Source organism: Schistocerca americana, chromosome 11 (genome assembly GCF_021461395.2).
Source record: "Schistocerca americana isolate TAMUIC-IGC-003095 chromosome 11, iqSchAmer2.1, whole genome shotgun sequence".
NCBI lineage: Eukaryota > Metazoa > Arthropoda > Insecta > Orthoptera > Acrididae > Schistocerca > Schistocerca americana.
In genome coordinates this window covers 178,622,389-178,644,153 of record NC_060129.1, presented here as the reverse complement: position 1 = coordinate 178,644,153, position 21,765 = coordinate 178,622,389, and the positions used below count along the sequence as shown (strand labels likewise).

At 39.1% G+C, this 21,765-nt stretch overlaps 1 protein-coding gene across 1 annotated transcript in view; it reads left to right on the top strand.

Moving 5' to 3' along the window:
• The window catches only part of LOC124553748 (chymotrypsinogen B2-like), a 77,283-nt gene extending 61,241 nt beyond the window's left edge, over positions 1-16,042 (top strand). Inside the window, exon 3 of the mRNA XM_047127683.1 lies at positions 15,867-16,042. Within this exon, the coding sequence (XP_046983639.1) occupies positions 15,867-16,034 (168 nt within the window). The 3' untranslated portion in view covers positions 16,035-16,042. The remainder of the gene's footprint in view (positions 1-15,866) is intronic.
• Positions 16,043-21,765: the final 5,723 nt, after the last annotated feature.

Genomic DNA, 21,765 nt, shown 5'->3' with positions numbered 1-21,765 from the left:
ACATGCCAACAGCGAGCACGTGTGACAAGCCTATTGATCATATAGGTATTGATCCATTGCACAGACCAGCGCAAAGTTGTATCGCCTGTACTGTTGGTGGATGACCGTATTCCAAAAACTATACTGTAATTCGAAGAGGCCATCCGTGACCCTGTGTTGTGGTTTGAAACAATGCTTTTTTCTGCTGTAACACGCTTTCTACACTGCTATACATTTTGTTATTTTCCAGCACGACTTCGAGGTCTGTGTCAGGTTCTAAAATGACATTAACGCTTTCTGATCCATTGCTTCTCTCAGAAAACTAGACACCACACGATATAAGTCATATTGTTACTGCTGCTACCATAACACACCACGCATACACTGGATAATCTTAAATAAAAGACAGTTACAACATAAGGAAACTGGAAAAGTTTGGTGGCGTTGTGGAGAGTTTCCAAATTGCTATCCAAACATGACTGACGACCTCTACATTTAAACTCATCTGTCACAGTGATGGAATAGCTGATGGCTCTGCATTCTGTTTCGACTGATTTCTCGTATTGCAGCCATGTACGCAATCACTGTTTCGGTGCTAGCCATCCCCAGAAGGTGTTGCCCCTCCAACAAAACTCTTTCTCCATCTCAAACAGGTGGTGTCAGTCAATCATTAATATGGTAACCAACAGTGTACCAGAGGATGGATGAGATAGAAAAGACACCGTCCATGTACTGTAATATTAAGCATCAAAGTTGATAGTGCCAACAATTTTAGCAATTTTACAGTAATTTGAACACTGACAGATGCTGTAACAGCATGTTTCCCAATTTCAGTATCATAGCTAAACCAACACTTCTCTACTTTGCTAGTATCATTTCGAATGTGGTTAGATGACTGTACAGTACGTCCATTCATTGTTAACTCTCGAACACACACATCATCAAAGTATACCAGACAGTGCACTACATATTTCTAGCACCTTGAGCATAGTGCATAATTTACGATCTATCTCTATGTGGATGGGAGTTACAGAGCTTTCTCGCAGTACATTGCTCGGTGTCAATGGCAGCAATCCTATTATTTAATTGTAGTTACACTGAAAAATATGTTATACTGGGCTATTTTCGTAAACAGCTTATATTAGGACAAGAATTTCCATGTGGACAAGCTGAGACGACACGAATGCTACAGCAAAAGCGACGGTTAACTATCTCTGCAGCACTTTACTAGTTCCTAGCAGGGACTGATAAGTAATGAACGGGGTGTCCTATTATGGATGCGAGGGAGAAAGCATTCGGTGTTATTCTGGGCTAGTTTCGTTAACAGGTCCTGTTAGGACCAGAATTTCCATGCAGACAAGCTGAGATATCACGAAAGCTCTTACAAAAGCGAGCATTAACTATTTCTGCAGCACTTAACAATTTCCGAGAGGTCGACTTGGCTCTTACATAGCCATATGACGTCAGATTAACATTGAGCCATGCCAGGCAGGTAAACATGCATGCACGGCTAGATGCAGCTCGCATGTCCCATTAAGATCGCTAGAAACAATGCACCCTGTGCTATTCTGGAAGCATTGGAACAGATTTCTATAGTACAAGCTGTGCGATGAGTACCCACAGGTAGTGAGGTATCACGCCAGCAGCGATAAACATGCACATGCGGCCCAGAGGCTTCTCACATTTGGAACTGGAATGAGTGTGCTGCCCAGCATGTTCACCTTGGAGTTGTGTAGGGGGGCCGTACACTGACACGTCCTATCCAGCGCAGGCGAGTCCTTTTACCACCAATTCCTAGGAAGAGGTGTTGGTCAGATGACTTAGGTTAGTGGAGATAGCCCAAGTGACCTATTTTCCCGCCATTTTCTTAGGTTAGTGGAGGTAGCTGTGGTGTGTTGCATTGTCCTGCTGGAATTTGAACTTCCCAACATTTTCTGGGGGAGGGGGTTAGGTTAGTAGAGGTAGACCAGTTGACCTATTTTCCCGCCAAAATTTGAAATTCCCACCATCACGTCATTGTGACGTTGCCATATCTATTGCCGTCATCTTGGATCCGCCATCTTGATAAATTTGGCAACAATTGAGAGGAGACGCCAGCCTTGTCTCTCTACTCTTGGGCCCTAACAAATAATGCTCAAACTTCTGCATACCAAATACGACGACCAGTGCCTCCAATTCAGAAATTCCATAATTTTGCTCACCAGGTTGCAGTGAACGACTCACAAAAGTGATGATTTTATGAACCTCTTGGTCGCCTTCTGTTTCCATCTGAAACACCTCTACTGTAATCCCATAACCACTTGCGTCCACTGATATACCAAAAGGTTTTGAAAAATCGGGGCAGTGTAAAAGCGGACGTTTTATCAAACAGTGTTTTAATTCTTCAAAAGCAGACCGGCACTTTTGAGTCCAAACCCATGGGGTATTCTTCTTCAACAAGTTGAGTAAACAAGGTGCATTAAACAAGTGATCTTTATCAAAACGGAGGAAGAATCCGAACAACCCGAACATTGACTCGGTTGCTTTTTATTTTGGGGCGCTTCAAACTTTTCAATGACTGGTAATTTGGAGGGATCAAGCAATACACCATCCCTGCTAATTTCGTGGCCCAGGAATTTTATTTTGTCCCTTACACATTCAGTCTTCTCTAACTTCAGTTTCATACCTACTTTTTCTATAGTTTCCAATACCCTGTCCAGTAGACTGACATGTTCTTCCCATGAGGGAGTTACCAGCAATATATCATCTACATAAATAGTTACCTGATCTAAGAATTCCTGCCCCAATACATGAGCCATTACTCTTAGAAAGGCACACACAGAAATATTTAAGGCAAATGAGACTGCTTTACACTGGTAGCACACTCCTTCAAACAAAAAAGTTGTATATTTACGTGATTCCTTCTCCAGGGGCAAATTCCAATACCCACAAGTTATGTCCATAGATGTAAGGTACCTAAGTCTGGGGACGGCCACTCTCTCTTATTACAGTTTCATGTAACCAGCGTGCATCCAGTACTAATCATCTAACACTTCCATCACGCTTAGGCACAACAACAAGAGGATTATTATATTCACTAACTGCTTGCTCGATGACAACCCATGCCAACATATGCTGAACTTCTTTCTTAATTGCTTGTTTTCTTGAAACATGTATCTGGTAAGGTTTCTTGAGAAACACCTGCACAGGCTTTCCATTCAAACGGCATTCATACCCTTTAACTTCAGCAGGTGTGTTAGAGAATACATTGTGATGTGTGGTTAATACTTTCCTTAAGTCTGCTCTTTGATTATCACAAATTTGATTTGTTGGCTGTACCTTTGCTTCTATTTCTTCTAGGATATAGCTCTCTTCCGCATTAACATCTTGCACATTATTACTGAATTCAGTATCTTCCTGTAAGTATCCTTAATTCTTCATCACCCTAATAGGCAGTTCCCACGTTTCATTGTTACCGCCTATATAACTTCATATAAAAGGCTCTTTCATTACCTGAGCGTCAGATAAGGTTAAAACTAAGTTGTTCTGGTCAAAGTCAATCCTCCCCTGATACTTTGTTAAAAAATCTGTACCTATTAATATATCAAGACATAAACCGAGCTTGATTAAACGAAGATGATCTGTTATCACACCACCTATACCAATGGGCATCAAAGCTTCGTGCTGTACTGGTCTAGAAACTTTTACAGTAGCACTTACTATTTTCAAACTACTTACTTTAATGACAGGTAATTCACTCTTATTAGGAATAGAATCAAAAAATGCTTGGGACAAAGCATTTGCTTCGCTGCTACTGTCAAGAAGACAAAGTACTGTTACTCCTCAGATGTTAGTTTTTATAATAGGGTGATTTATTTTACTCTGAACAGGTTTGTCATAATCATCTTCTAATAAATCCTTCTAAATTTGTTTCCAGCTAAAGTAGTTTTGTTCAGCTGCAAGTACATTGACACTTAGATTCTGGGGTTCATCAATCTCTACATTTTTAGCTGCCTTTTCCAACCTGTCCACCAATTTTAAATCAAAACACTTGGCGACTCAATCTACTTCAGTTTGCTGCACATCCGTCAAACTATCCTCTTATTCTGAGCACCAGCGTCCCTGCGCACTATTGCTGCTTATAATACTGTCGTCTGCCTTTACAGTTTGCAGCAAGTCAGTACAGCTATTAGGTTCCTTGACCTCATTACTATTGCTACCCCCTTCATTCATCGATTCCTCCGTTTTAAAACTTTGCGAAACTGAGTCTACTTCCTCTACCGGAACTTTAGTTTTCAGATTGCCATCATTGTCGAAGATGTAAGCTTTTGCCTCATCTTCGTCCGTATCAGACTGAAACCCGTTAATTTCTTCCTCCCTATTATCTATAGCGTTTTCTTGCTCTTCTCTCATCCATTTTTCCAAAATATCCGAAATACTGTCAACTATATTATGAGAGTGGTTTAACACATCAGTGGTACTATATGTTCTTATTTCATCATACCTGTTTTCTGTTTGCGTGTGTTGGCTTACTATGGTCTGTGTTTTTGTTATTGGCTGTGATATACTGTTACCGCCTTGTAGGCGCCAGTTTCCTCATTTCCTCACAGACGGGATTTTGTTTCCTGTTATGTTCAATTGATACAGCATCAGATAGGGTAGCATTTTGGTCTCCGTCTAGTCCCAACGATACAGTATTTACATTTCTGCTTTCGTCATAATGACTGCTACGAAAGTGTGGTGACTGTCTACCCCCTCTTCCTCTACCACGGCCTCGATTATGATAATTAGACCTTGTATTCCGAACCCCCACACTTCTAACATTCACGTTCCTACTGTCATTATTTCTGTTGTTTACATGATTGGTTAGAAGATATGTTATCATTTTGCATCCGCTCCTCAGTGGCAACTACTCCTTCAAGTCGCTCCAAATATCAATGACCCGGTCCACATCACCTCTAGGTGAGGAAATGATTCTTTTGTGCCAGTACCAAGACAGCTTACCTTCCAGACACATGCTCTACAGTAGTATTACTAGCACTACTAGAGGTTACTCTATTTTCTATGTTAGTAATACCAGCACTTAGTTCATCTACTTGTGTTTCTACTGCTTCTGCTCTGGCAGAACACCTTTTGTTCACATCCTCACATAATTTCTCATAGATTTTACTTTCTTTACATGTTTTTACAAGCATTTACTCTACTAGTTACTTCTTCAAATCTATTAGAGCAAAGTTCGGATTCGTTACCTATTCTTTCTGGCAACCCCCTTCCAGAAGTTCATCTGCATCTTTAAAATCTTTGCGAACTTTATCAATTTCGCTTTTGAATGCGCTATGAAGTTCATGTAACTTTTCTCGTACTTTGATTTGTGGATCATGATGACTAGCGTCAATTTTATAATTTAAACTATTCGGTTTTGGGGTCACTTTATCCCTTAATGCTTTATTACTATCCTTTAACTCTTTACTACTAGAGTCAATCTTACTGTTTAATTCTTTATTACTATCCTTTAACTATTTACTACTGGATTCATTCTTAATGTTTAGTTCTTAACGATGTGATGCAAATTTAGCAAACACTAATTGCATCCAATTTGGAGCCTCTACATTGCCACTTGGCATTTCCACTGATTTTTAAGGAGTTTCTCGCATTTCCTGACCTGGCTGAATTTCAGACATATTGAGCTCAGTTTCATGATCTGATAATCTTATTAGTTCTGTCTTCTCCTTTTTGACATCTATTTCAACTACTTCGTCATCAGAAAAGGTTCTAACTTTGCAGTGTCATCGAAATTCAAATCAGATTCTGCTTCTGAGAAATCACACTCCACTTTTCGATCTGTTGGTTCGATAGAACTATCCTCATTAAATTTAGTTTCTCATTCTGAGGATTCATTGTCAGACACTGGTTCCGTCTTAACTCTCACATAGTTCTCCATTTTTAGTAGCCTGTTAGCAGCAACTAACTAAGGAAATTGGTATTGTTGTAAATATTGTTCGGCATCTTTTATGAGAGCCTGGCAACTATTTCTGTGGTCAGCCAGAAAGTGGTGGAGAACGTACTGGCCATAGTTCCCAGTATGCAAGTCCACATTCTTGTCCAGCCCAGTGAATGAAATGTTTCTATTCTCTATTTGCTCAGCGGGATCAGGATATAACGTTACGGGGCCATATAACATTACGGGTCAGGACTGACCTATGAGATCTTGAATATCTTATTTTATCAGTTGGTATGGAGAAATTGAGATTTGGGGGATTTCTTCATATAGTTTTGTGTGATTAAGTCCCGACGCTATGCAAAGCTGTCATTTAGTTAGTGCGATTTGCGATCTGTTATGTGTTACTTTCCGATAGTAAATCATAACTTTTTCTGACTACCATTAAAATATAAAGACGATAAATGTTTGAGATCATTTGGAATAATATTTTAATAACTATGTAGATGACGTGACATCATTCGTTTACTCTTAGAAACAAAAAAAGAGTGTTAATCGTGCGTTTATGGACTGTCAGTGTCGAGATCAGTTGTTACCATTCCAGAAATAATTGATTGGACGAAGTTCAATTGCACACAATCGTGTAGGGCGAATTATGAACTTGAAATTGGCTGTAGATGCATGCAGGTCAATTTCGTGACAGGCTGGTAAGCGTCGCTAGTGTGTCGCGGTATCAAGACTGCTTTCGCGCCGCCGATGGTTTGCTTTAAACTCGCCAAAATACAATTTACGCGAATTCTTAATTGTTGCGAAAGGGTAGAATATTTGATGAGCCACTGTGGAGGATGTAAGTTTGGATAGAAAGATCATTTTCAAAATCTAATTTAAATCCTGTTGGTCGAAGTAGTCTAGCCACCCAAAAGCTCATGCTCTTTCATGCACACGCTCACACTCTACATCGAGGTGTGGATGATTTGTGGGCGTGAAATAAACATTTGAAAGCATTTGATTAAATAAAAAGGAAAAATATAAACAAGTTCATTCGTATATGTTGTTATTTCATGAGCAGTGATATTTTCTTATAATGGCGTAGAGCCTTACGTATTATTAATATTGTGACACACTGATCGCAAGTGCTCTCGTTACAAGTAGAGTTTTGGGCCTGATTAAGAGTAGCTGGTTCTTAAAGTCTCAAAGGTTAAGTGAAGAATAATATCACACTTAAATAACGCAGCATCGATACCCACTATCTTTGTACTATATTAAGCTACTAGCTATTCAGGAATCAGGTGATACCGTGGCCGTGTAGTTGTGTGTCGTCAACAACAAATAGATAAACACTAACATAAACATTTCTCATGCTCTGATATCGACGAGGGAAAGAAGAGGCGAAAACGACATACACGTACACATATACAAACGGTATACGTGGCGCCTTACGATACAACAACACAACGGACGTCACGGTAAAAGGATTATGATTATAAATGAAGATTTTGAGTTCTAATTTATACACATATTTGGTAAAGTTTCACATGCACAACATTTTAATATTCATTATGTTCATACTGACAATAAATCTCTCTATCCTAAACAGCACTATGAGCAGTTCACAGATAATCTCTACGGTAAGTTTCTACAGAATTGTCTTTCGCCCTGACTACTGATAATCAAAATAAATGCTCGCGACAAAAGTGGAAAATAATTGCCACCACTTGCCACGCGGATTTCTTAACATTATGGGCCGCACACTAACAGTTACTTTTGCGAGCTCTAAGCAGTCCAGGATGGTGTACAGTGCTCGCAAGTTCACTTTCCATCATTACTTAAAATAAGCGTTTTGTAACATCCTGACTCTGACGTCATCCGAGGCAGCGTGACGCGGATCTTACAGTGGCTGGGGGCGGAGTGAAGCCTAGTCTTGCCTCTCAGGCTGTATTTATATACGTGGCGCAGCGGACGAGCAAGGGAACACCTGCTGCCATCCGCCCTACGCCCACAGTAGCAGTCTCTAAACGGCCGCTTTCTCCTACACACAACATTTAATAACAATTTTATGGATTATAAATTATACAGTGCAGCAATCAGTCGTCCTTTTTAGATTTTATTATGCAAATCCGGATTTCGGCTAGTAACTATCCATTCTCAATGCTAAAAATACAAGAAGTACATAGTCAGATCCTATAATAAAAAGTTACAACTAATGGCATAACTTATATGGTTTGTATATTACATACCGCTATTTTTTATTCTCAGTGCATGTAAGTCCCTGTTGTTTGGGCGTCAGTCACACTTCTTTCAATACTATTCTATACAGGAGGTAGGCTGTGTGGAGAACACATCGGTTGGTTGTATGACGCCATCTATATGAACTACATTCATAATATTCAAGGGAAGTTACACACCTCAAATTTACATGGGAATTTCATAAATTAAAACTTAAGTTACATTGTTTACAATGATGTCTGACTTATTTCATATTTGCCGGTAAATATATAGTAACGTTGGATGGGTAAAACCTTTTTCATAATTATATTTATTTATTTATTTGTGTATTTATATCTATATTTACCAGCAAATATGAAATAAGTCAGACAGCATTGTAAAAAATTTTACTTATGTTTTATTTTATGAAATTCCCATGTAAATTTGAAGTGTGTAACTTCCCTTAAATATTATGAATGTAGCTCATATAGATGGCGTCATACAACCAACCAATGTGTTCCCCACACAGCCTACTTTCTGTATAGAATAGTATTGAAAGAACTGTGACTGACGCCCAAACAACTCGGGCTTACATGCACTGAGAATAAAAAATAGCGGTATGTGATACACAAATCATATAAGTTATGCCATTAGTTGCAACTTCTTACTATAGCATCTGACTATGTACTTCTTGTATTTTTAGCATTGGGAATAGCTAGTTACTAGCCGAAATCCGGATTTGCATAATAAAATCTAAAAAGGGACGACTGATTGCTGTACTCTCGCTGAGTGCATCCAATTTCCGAATAGAAGGTAACCTAATGTTATGAATCAACTTAGAATCTTTGTAATTTTTGTATGAATGTAGGTAAGTAGGTTAAAATCACAGAAAAACTTTTTGGTCGCCTACCTTAAAACTTTGCCTTCTAGAATTTTTACAATGGAACTGACAGCAGATCATGACCTCTGAACTGCAACTTTAAGAGACCTTGCATTGGTTGTTATTAACATCATGGTCCTGAAACTTGTTATACTTGTATTATTTAATAGATTTTAACACATGCTGTAACCAAAAATTTCTAGTTTTAATAGAACAGATACTTAATGTACTACATATAAGGACATTTTAGTTCCAAATTTAGTTATCAGTAAATAACTCGAAAACTATTAGAGGTAGCTTAATGGGGTCACGTAATTATTAATTTTTATGTTGAACTAAAGTGTCTTACAAATTTTCACATTTATAAGTCTAATATTTAGGGCCTTTAATTTTTTAAAAAGACCTGGATTCTGACTAAAATATTTCTTTAATCACATTGAGACTTGTACCAGTTAATTTTGATATACATCTGCGCATTGTGACTAATTTATGGTTTGCTACGTTTATTATTAGGCGCCACTTATTTTTTTCTTTAAACTGTATTTAGGTAAAATATTGTCCTAATCAATCTGATACTTGACAGTTTAAACATTATTACACTAAAGCATATGTTGACAAAGTTGGAAAAAACAACTTAAACTTTTAATTTCATTCTTAATTTTGGTTCAAAATGCGTGTGCTACACACAGATGCATTATGGTGACGTGGTGCAACTAGCAGTGGACTAGGGTATGTCCTGGCACACTCGCTCGACTCTGTATCTCTCAAACAATGCAGCACTTGTTTTGCCACAGTATCTGGAGCATTGTCAACAATGGCTCTTCCATAATAATGAGTCAGCTTTACAATTTTTTTCTTCTATCAAACTTCAATATGCATTCCCACAGAGAGTCATCTTTTGTGCCTGACTTTCCTTCACCACATTTCTCAACACTGTCCTAAGTTGTTTCGCTATGTGATACACATGCTCTTGCTTCACAGTTTCCGTGTTCCCATAGACATTCAGTTGAAGTAATTGTATTTTTTCTACGCTTCTCTATCGAATTTCTCAAAACCCTTTCGTGTTCGCCCACCAACGGTGCACGCACAAAGAGTGAGCGAAAACTTACCACAAATACGAACAAGAAATGCTGTCTGTAAATTAATTGAGAGTGTCATGTGAGTTCTGATACTGCATCTGTTACTACCTTCTAATCAGGTGCTAGTAAGGTACACTGACACAGCTCCCAATACAAATATCGTGAAGATTTCTTTCTGAGTATTTATTTATTTGATTAACCTGCCAATATTAGGCCCATTAGGCCTTCTCTTACATCTAACCAGGCGTTCTACATATTTTACATTACATATACACTTATCAGGCATAACCTTGCAACCACCGTCTTACTGTCAATACAAACCCGTCCATGAGATAGCATCGTCACCTTGCGAAGAATGCCTGCTAGTCAAATACCTGCATGGCGCATGTACGAGGTGCATTCAAGTTCTAAGGCCTCCGATTTTGTTTCTAATTAACTACTCACCCGAAATCGATGAAACTGGCCTTACTTCTTGACGTAATCGCCCTGCAGTCGTACACATTTTTCACAACGATGACGCCATGATTCCATGGCAGCGGCGAAGGCTTCTTTAGGAGTCTGTTTTGACCACTGGAAAATCGCTGAGGCAATAGCAGCATGGCTGGTGAATGTGCGGCCACGGAGAGTGTCTTTCATTGTTGGAAAAAGCCAAAAGTCACTAGGAGCCAGGTCAGGTGAGTAGGGAGCATGAGGAATCACTTCAAAGCTGTTATCACGAAGAAACTGTTGCGTAACGTTAGCTCTATCTGCAGGTGCGTTGTCTTGGTGAAACAGCACACGCGCAGCCCTTCGCGGACGTTTTTGTTGCAGTGCAAAACATTTTCGTAGGATGCACCTGTTACCGTAGTGCCCTTTGGAACGCAATGGGTAGGGATTACGCCCTCGATGTCCCAGAACATGGACACGATCATTTTTTCAGCACTGGCGGTTACCCGAAATTTTTTTGGTGGCGGTGAATCTGTGTGCTTCCATTGAGCTGGCTGGCGCTTTGTTTCTGGATTGAAAAATGGCATCCACGTCTCATCCATTGTCACAACCAACGAAAAGAAAGTCCCATTGCGCTTCAACATGCCAGAGGGGCAGCCGTGTGGTCGTCCATCAGCATTCGTGGCACCCACCTCAATGACTCTTTTCGCATTTTCAGGTCGGCATGCAGGATTGTGTGCACAGAACCCACAGAAATGCCAACTCTGGAAGCAATCTGTTCAACAGTCATTCGGCGATCCCCCAAAACAAGTCTCTCCACTTTCTCGATCGTGTCGTCAGACCGGCTTGTGCGAGCCCGAGGTTGTTTCGGTTTGTTGTCACACGATGTTCTGCCTTCATTAAACTGTCGCACCCACAAACGCACTTTCGACACATCCATAACTCCATCACCACATGTCTCCTTCAACTGTCGATGAATTTCAATTGGTTTCACACTACGCAAATTCAGAAAACGAATGATTGCACGCTGTTCAAGTAAGGAAAACGTCACCATTTTAAGTATTTAAAACAGTTCTCATTCTCGCCGCTGGCGGTAAAATTCCATCTGCTGTACGGTGTTGCCATCTCTGGGACGTATTGACAATGAACGCGGCCTCATTTTAAAACAATGCGCATGTTTCTATCTCTTTCCAGTCCGGAGAAAAAAAAGTCGGAGGCCTTAGAACTTGAATGCACCTCGTAGTATTAAGCCCATGTGCAGAATGGGGAAGATGCGTGATCTGCCTGTGCTTAACAGGGCAGATTGTGATGGCGCGGGAGCTTGGCACGAGCGTTTCGAAAACTGCACCCCCCGTCAGGTTTTCGAGGAGTGCTGTGGTGAGGGTCTTCAACACGAAACGAAACTAAGGTGAAGCCATTTCTAGAAGTCGAGTGGCCGGGCAGACTGGCGAAACAGGACCAGCAGCGAACTGTGCCAGAACTAACATCAGTATTTAAGGCTGGAAAGAGTACAAGTGTGTCTGAACACACCAAAGGCTCGCAGTGCTTCATCATGCCGATGGGAGGGCGTGAATCCGTCGTCTTGCAATGCTCCGACTGACGGTACTCACGATCGAACTCACTACGACAACAGATCGCACTGTACCAACGTCGTTATGCCACTGATGTATGGCTTCCTGCCGCGCAAAATTACTTGAGCGAACCAATCGACCACTACAGCATGAATTTGGTACAGTTTTAATTTTACAGTCGATGTTATGACTGTGGATCGTTATCAGTTTTCAGAAGATTCCAGTCTTAGAGGAACAGCTGGCAAATACTTGAAGTCTAGCTGGTACCGTAGTTGCACCCTTAAAAGACAAATTGAAGACAGATCAACCCTCGGATAATTAATACTGCAGCAATCATAACCATTAACGAGACGGCAGACTAAAATGTCGAATGATAATAAACAGCACCTTTACTACACACAACGTCGTAATCGTAGTGACACTATTACACCACGCTAAAACATTCCAATGACACTGACTAACAATATGGGGCAGCAACTACGACACAGGCAGATTTCGATAACAACTCCCGTTATCGTACTATGGGACAAAACAAAACACCAAAACACTTTAAATACAATAACTGTTTATATTATGTAAAGTTAAATGTTATCTCTAGCTTGCAATTGTTCTCACACACAACAAAATTCTCACAACGCAGTTCTCTATATCTGAACATGTCTCGTAATTCTTTAATTACTTATAATTTTTATCTCCGTTATATCTTCGTGTTACTACCAATTCACTTCAAGATGCTTTCACCGATATCTATAAGGATTAAGATAATTGATGCTACCAGTAAATCTCTTTGTGTTTAGTCCAGCGTTGCTATGTAAATAACACAACGTAACGTGTTCCACAGATTTACCAATCTTTGTTATAAGTATAATCGCTGACTTTCCGTGATAACTTTCGACAACTTCAATTCTAATTCAAGTTACTTAGCACACTCTTTCCATAAATGAAATCGTTTTAACTGTTTAGAGTATCCAGCCTCTGTATATTTAGCGTCGATCAACTCAATTAATGAACTTTTTGTTCAGGCAAAACTTACAAATACCACCGTAAAATTGTGTCATGCAAAGTGTTATTAATATCTCTGAAATTAAACCTTTCCTTTCCTCACAAACTATAGCTACACACAACAGCTAGTAATTGACCACACGTAAGGGTTTCTTTTAACCCAAGAAAACTTGTATTTATTGGGTCTAGGTATCTCAATATAATTTAATTCACGTAAGTGGGCGAATGCCAGCAAAGAGTAACACATCGCACAACAACTGAAATCCAATAATAATAATAAATACAAACAAAGCTCCTAGGCGCGACAACCTCTTTAACACTAACCTTAAGTAACAATTTAACACAATCCTGAGCCTCTTTGGGCGTCAGCAAAATTCGTCCCTCTAAGTTCCCTAAATTGAAATAGAACACTCGTCACTTTGACTAACAAAGTTTTCCTTGATTGGGTGTTGCTTGTAAATGGTTCCTTTTTTGTCGTCACTTATCAACTCAACTACTGGTGCGATCTATCATATTATAGTGAAACAGTTCGAATCTATACGAGATAATTCTAGGTCCGCTGTATGATCGTGGTATTTAAACAACAACAACAAAATGTGTTCGAGGCTTTCCCTTCTCGACACACACCAGTCACTACCAAACCACTCCAACAAAGCAGCTAACAACCCAATTACCTATGGGTGAGCCGCGACCACCAATCGTACACCACGGACAGGATATCGGTTCCAACGATTCCCAAAAACTCATCAACTGCAAATCTCCTTCTCTCTAACACGGCTCACGCTGTATCTATCACAGCAAACTATTCCTTACTACTGAACTGTCCACAGGACGACAATAAATCGATCGCCCTAGCACATAAATTCGTCAAAACCAGTGTCTCACCCGCGACTATTTATAAAATCACACAGAGCCTACGTACATTCTGTTGCTCAGCTTTGGGAGGAAACTACCGTCACAGCCACATATATGAACAGGGGCCTAAAATACAAAGTATCCACGCTGCCTCCGTGAATTGCACCAAAATAAGATACTGGTTCTACCAGCAAAACTTCTTTCCCTCTCCCAAGCCTTAAACGCCAACTGCGGTGCCTCAGTACACCACGCAATGGGTCGGTATCCTGTCCGACCTAGATGTACCCCGATATATCAAGTTAGTCGGTAAGAGGTCTACTTGGCAACTACCTACCTATTACGTCATACAATAGGAACCATTTACGCGAACAAACAAGCAGCGCCACGCCAACTTTTGACAATTAATTATCGTTGATGCTGTCGGTTCTCTTCGATAGCGACTGGCTGCTGCGCGTCGCTCAGGCAGCATCTCTGGACCCAGCGATGGCGAGTTGCTGCGTCGCTGAAGTCGCGCGCGCTCACCACCTGTTTTTTTTTTTTTTTTTTTAGAATTATACATTAAATGGATATTGTGTCTGTTCTTTTGGTCATGCATGAATATTTGAATACTAGATTTTTGGGAGAACAAATTTATAATTTAAAAATTTGTTACATTTTAGAAAATGAAAAAAGTTTGTGTATATTTGAATACCAGATTGGTGAAAGAAGTAATTCATAAGATAAAACATTATTAGGTTTTACAAAATAAAAAATATAAAAATTTTTAAAAATTAGAAAATGAGTTTATATTTTTAGTGGGCTTACATTTTTTATTTTAAAAATTCTCTATCACATTTCTACAAACCGAATTTTAAAATGTATGTCACATAGTGAAATATTTATGGAGTTAGCATAGCGAACTCCAGATCAGAGACTCATTATTTTTATATGTTTTCATTCCTTTGTAATTAAAATCATAGTCATTAATTAATTTATTACATCTGTTTGGAAAAATAATTCTACATTCACTATCAAGCTCCACACAAATTTTTCACCATATGTGTTATTTAAACATTCACAACCAGCAATATACATAAAAAATTTAACTCAAACTCATTGATTTTTTGAAACAATTATAATGTCGAGCTTATTAGGTAATGAATCAATTTATATACAGAAAAATCTTTAAATTTATAATTATTTTTATCCCTCTATTCTCAAAATCTTAAATTCTTTTCGTGTGTGAGGTTTTTTGTTCAGGTCAAAATTTATATTTAAGTAATTTTCAATCATTTTCATTCTGGGTTAGAAATTTGTAATTTCTGATTTTCAAATTATTTTATATTTGGTTAAAATTTATAATTTTGACTTTTTATTTAATTTTATTCATTACATTCTGTTGAGTTTAGTTTTTTAAAGGAGGATGGAAGGGTTATGTTAAGGTGGAAAAAAAGATCAGATATAGTAGATAAAAACTGCTGATCACCCCACACTCAGGGCCAGATCGCCGACTTTCATCTATTCCACTGCACTGTCACCCAAGCTCAGCTGACTATTGAAGTTGCAATGTTCCTTGTAGAAGACATCATTTCGCAGTATGATCCATCCTAAGTGATGATCACTGACTGCAGAAATTTTTATGACTTGATACTAATGTTAGATATAGTTTCATGTTGCAACATCCCCACAGGATGTCAATCGCTTCTTACTCAGGGACGATTGACCACCCATGAAGCCTTAATAAAATTTTGGCAGATGTCCTCTCGATTGGTGTTGCTGTCGAACAAATGGAGTGTTACAATACTCACCATCTCTACACTCACATATGATACATTGAAGCAAGCCACTGAAAATAATAATAAATAGTATATAGTGATAGAATATATGAATATATATATATATATATATATATATATATAATATTATATATAATAAAAATAATAAATAATAAAAGCTAATTGTCTACATTGCAGGCAGATAACGGTGGCGGCCTATTTCTCCAAACTGATAGAAGAGACTTGCAGATTGGTGTGGCCAGCTTTTGCAGCAGCAGTTGCACAGATGAAACACCTGCTGCTTACACCAAACTGGTCTCCTACATTGGATGGATCAACAGAATCGCTGAGATCCAAGATGAGTGAGAAGCTGGCAAAGGATACCATTACAGTTATTTCAGTGATTATACTTTGATAATGGTCTGCAAACTAGGTGTTGGCTTCTAACCTTCCTTTACATCGACTTTCGTTATTCGTTAACCTATCTTTTCCGCTGTACAATACAGACTTGTGGACTTTGTGGAAGGGGACAGATATTTATTCACCTCCTTTTCTGTTATCGGTGCTCACTGTGTGTGCAATGTCATGCGAAGCCACTGTGATGATATTGTGCAGGACCACTTCCAGAACATGGAGGCGACATGTGACAAGGCTGGGAGAGAGGACATAAATGCCACACTTCTGAAAGGCAGGCAGCTTGGGTCACACAGGCATTTCAGGAGTTACTGTGGAAGGAAACTTGTAAAAGACTGGGGTGCAGCCGTTGAAATAAAATTTTTTTAAACTATGTCCTTAAATACTCCTTTACTGGCTCGCACCTTTCGTCCCTCAGTAAGAAATAGTGGTTCACAGGGTTTTAGAAAAGAGTGTCAGACAGTTCCACGGAAAGCAGGTTGCATATATAGAGGTCTTAAAACTAGAGAAGACTCCTTTACAATGATTTTGATTAAATGAGAAACTCATTTCCAAGAGGTACCAAATCAGAAAAATTGAAAAATTCTATAACAGGTGGCAGCATTACTTGGAACCATTACCTTTGTATTGAGACCTGTTATGTATAACAAGACATACCATAACCATTATATATTTTATCTCAAGACTTGCTGTTCATGGTGAAGAATACAAAACCCAGTCTTATTTCGTTTCCAACAAGTATCAAATACTAGCAGCCAATCGCTGTTCGTCTTGGTAATGATGTCACACACAATATGGCCAGCATTTGTTCACATTACATTGTATGTAATAAAGGTGTGCCAGGCATTCTTTTACATTTATTGTCAGTTTTTAATTATATTAAGGAGATTGACACGTCAGATGAAACTGACTGATGCCTCAGTAATACTAGATGCAAAGGCGAGTAAGAAACATAGTACATCCATTGAATTGCCAACAGAAATTCCAGAGCAGCAGTTACTAAACTTAACACAATTTTCTGCCAAAAGGTACCAAATGCCTTTTTATTTATGGAGTAACAGTTAAACAATTAAACATTTAACAGGGATACCTGGCATAATGTGTTTCATCATCTGTCTAGATATAACAATAAAACTACAAAACATATTCTGATGCTGCTGTGGTTGTAAAAATATTTTTTTCTCTCCTCTTAAATAAGATTTTATTAATTTCATACCTTTTGTAAATGAGCTTCGCAAAAGCAGTGGGGGTTTAACAAGTAATTCAAATTTTAGATTTGACACTTAAATGAATAGCAAAAAATATCAAATGTTGAAGTTTTGTTCAAGGATGTAATATCCTTAATAAATCACATTATTCATGGTAACTCAAATAATCATTGTCAGAATTGTAAAACAATTATTACAATAAAATTTTATTTCACTTTTAGGCTATGAAACTGTACTTAAAGTAAATACAGATGAAGTCATGCCAGAGGACTACACAAAAATTAAATGAGATATTACGGATTCTGTTAGGTAGAAAAAATTTCTGTTAACAGCTTACCATTACAACACTTAACAAGGTGTAGTAAAAGAGTGGAAGCTGGCTGAACTGATTCAGCACTGACCTTTTAATGGTTTACAGGCGGCTCTAGGAAGGTGTAGTTGCTTGTGTGGTCTGGCAAACACTAATTTCAGTAAAAATGCAGAATTCAGTTAGCAACTCAAATGGATGATGTACCCTAACATTAGGTTATTGACCTATATCGAAATACAGCAGCACAAAATCTTTTCTTGTATTACATAGCACATTGCCTTTTAGAATAACAGGAAAATATCTTATTGATGGACACAAGCAGGTGAATGGTTTCCTTGGAATACTGAGAACTTATACTCTGACATAAGTAAACATGAAATAAACCTTTTATATGATAAATTAAGGTAACATAATGAAACATGCCAGGTCTGTGTCTTATCAGGTAGTAGTGAAATACTGGGACAATGAAGTGACAACTTTTGAAAAATTAGTAGATTGTATCCTTTGAAGGAGTAGTTCTGATTTTAAAATTTAAAAAAAGGATTTCAAATAGTAGATCCCATGGTAAACAAAATTCAGTATGATAAGATTAATTGCTTATTGATTGTAGGAGCTACTTCCAATGGCAAAACCAAAACCACTAGTTGGACACTGCAGCAAGGGAGGAGCGATACCTCAGTAATATTGGATGCAAAGTCGAGATAGAAAAATAGTACATCCAGGAGAGTTTAGCTGAAACTAGTCTCCATCAGAAAAGCAAGTAACGAAGCACAGCACAGGTAGTTCAGAAAGAGAGTAAGAATGAGACAGGGAAGGGTAAGAAATACAACTGTATAGTATCTGACGCCAGCGGCTCTCTGATATTAGTTCACGAAGCAGACTGACAGAAGTCACGACGCAGGTCGGTAGAACTGACGATTGTGGTCGTGACTTCTTATAGCAGAAGCAACTGCCCAGCACAACATGTCCAAGTTAGTCCTTGTCTGCCGTGAGACAGCCAGAAGTACAGGGTAAGTCAATAAGGACTTTGCAACTTTGGAACGACATAAAAATTTATTTAGATAACTAACAGAATCGGAACCACAAGAACTTTGCTGAGTTGGGTTGTTCACTGCGGCGTGATGTCCAGCTCGCCCCCCGGACTTGACACCACTGAACTTTTTTCTCTGGAGTTTCATTAAAGACCGTGCGTATGTTCCTCAGCTACCAAAACATTTGGCCGACCTGAAAAATCGAACATATGCTGCCATGGCACAAGGTATGCCCGATTTGCTCCAATGAGTGTGGGAAGAAATTGATTACCAGCAGGATGTTTGGCGCATCACGAATTGTAGTCACACCAAACACTTGGAAACTTTGCTATAAAATGACACATCTGCCAATTCTGTAACGTATTTCAACAAATTTCTGTATCATTCCAAAGTGGTAAAGCCCTTTTTGACTCACCCTGTATTAAGTAACAAATACATTCTGTAAATACTATGGACAAGAGTTGTTTCGAAGTTAAGTATTTCAGATTGTTCTAACTTTAATGAAGTAATCTAATCTTTTATGTGATGTAGTATCTGTTCGGCCTCTTGCAGAAGTAAATGTTGGACTCACTATACTGCCGATCCGAATGTTTCAAGTGTTATTCCATCCGGCACTACGATATCGGCAACGATCTGTGTACGTTTATTCCCACACAGCGAATTCTGTCCTGGTTTGCCGTTTGAATATTCTTGGAGTTGGGCTAGTCAGGGGCCAAAAGAAACATTGTATATTCTATTTTCTATTCTGTCTACTATACAGTGTTTAACTACGACAGAGCCCCGCAAGAAATGTCTCTAAACAAAGCTGTTGAGTTTCAGGCGCTGAAAACTGAATGACTGTAGCTCAGTGTCCAACAAATGGCAACCTTACTGTCGTAAACAAACAGTTCCCCAGCTGGTTGCCGCTCCGCTGAAGTTTCGCCACTTGTGCAGCACAGAGGAGGACTGGGCTGGGATATTGTGCTCTGCGGGAAGCCCAGTTCACTGAGTACAACATTAGATCGGGTTGACGGAGGAGATAGAGAAGATCCAAAGAAGAACGGCGCGTTTCTTCACAGGGTTATTTGGTAACCGTGATAGCGTTACGGAAATGTTTAGCAAACTCAAGTGGCAGACTCTGCAAGAGAGGAGCTCTGCATCGCGGTGTAGCTTGCTCGCCAGGTTTCGAGAGGGTGCGTTTCTGGATGAGGTATCGAATATATTGCTTCCCCCTACTTATACCTCCCGAGGAGATCACGAATGTAAAATCAGAGAGATTAGAGCGCGCACGGAGGCTTTCAGACAGTCGTTCTTCCCGCGAACCATACGCGACTGGAACAGGAAAGGGAGGTAATGACAGTGGCACGTAAAGTGCCCTCCGCCACACACCGTTGGGTGGCTTGCGGAGTATAAATGTAGATGTAGATGTAGAGGTACGGTGCGCTTTGCTATTTTATTTCGACATTCGGAGCCAACATGTACAGACTCTGTACAAAACTGATCCCTTGTTGTCGTCCGGAAGACATTGGTTACGAGGGAGGTGCTGACCCACAGATAGGCACAACAAAAACACTATCAAAAAATGAGCTTTTGAACCTCAGATTCATGTCGCTGCGGCGAGATTTAAATCTTTCGTCTAAAGAAGCAGCCTGAACGGTCACTAACACAATGGACAGCGAAATTTAAAGGAATAACAAACATTGCATGTTCACGTCTTCTTGTAGACTAAGTTATAGTCACGTTACGTGATGCAGTCATGCAAAATGTTTCAGATGCACACGTTCGCATTGACATCCTAAAATTGCCAGGTTCGAATCTCAAAACAGTTTTGTCTATTGAAGGGTCTCAGAGTATCGTGGACCCAACTGAAGTCAATTTTGAGGGTCTGTCTTTTTTTCTTCTTCACACTACACAAGGCACAAAGTCTAAAGTGAATGTCAAAGCGAATAAAAACAGGGCTCATATTAAAGGTAAACGTAAAAGCGCAACTTTCAGTCGCATCCTACATAAGCTGCACTTCAGAATAAGGTGAGCTTATATTCGGGCAATATTCAGTCTTCTCTTGGAGGAACATGAATACAAAGTATTAATTTTCCACAATAATATTTCTTTAACAGTTCGTTATGAACGGGCTTATGGCTTCCTAGGCTATCATCACATGACTTAGTACTAAACAGGCAGTCCACACAACTTCAGCGAGAACTCATAGCTGTACAGATATACGTGACATTTTATGACCATATTTCGACAAAAAACAAGTATAATGTAGTGCCTAAACAGACTATGAACAAATAAATCTTGTATCACAGTACATTAAGATATTAAAACTGTGTGACTGTATATGACAAAAATGTTCTACAGGTCAGTAATGGCACAATGTAGTAGTTGAAGCTCTCCCTGATTGACCCACAAATTCCACTCTGTTCTAAAGGTGGAATCTTATCTTTGTTGATGAGTGGAAGGTGGGACGTGTGCGCGTATGACCCCAGTTGTTTTTGCGCCGTAAAACAAAACAAACAGTATTCCTAGTGCAAAAAGCTGGAGTATATTCCCTGGATCTTAATTTCCTAGCAAGAACCTGTGAACTATGGCTATCACTACTACACTGACTGAGCATGAAAGGAGTTGGATACTGAAAAAGGAAGATTCCACCTTTAATAAACATGCTGTGAGTGAGTGTCATTTACGTGATTTGAAATGTGATGTTCTCCATAAAGATACTAAATACAGAAAACTAACATTACTTGAAATTCTGGCCATTAATAAGTGCCAATAATAGAATCCTGATCTGGTCCTACATGACCAAACACAGTTCCACTACTCAGCCTTACTAAGACAACAATGGTTATTATTTCTCTCGCCATTAGATAATAAAATCCAGAGTGCAATGTAACAATACTATGAAAAGTATAGTTACTACTAACCAAGTAGTGGAGATACTGACCCGCAGATAGGCACAACAAAAACACTATCAAAAAATGAGCTTTTGCTCAACAAGGCCTTTGTCGAAAATTGATAACAGACATACAGCCTCATGCAAACACACATCACCACAGTCTTTGGCAGCTGAAGCTAGTGCTGCTGCTCAGCATTAGACGATAAGCTTGCTACAACGCTCCCACACCCACATCCCATCGACTTCTTTCTCCCACGCC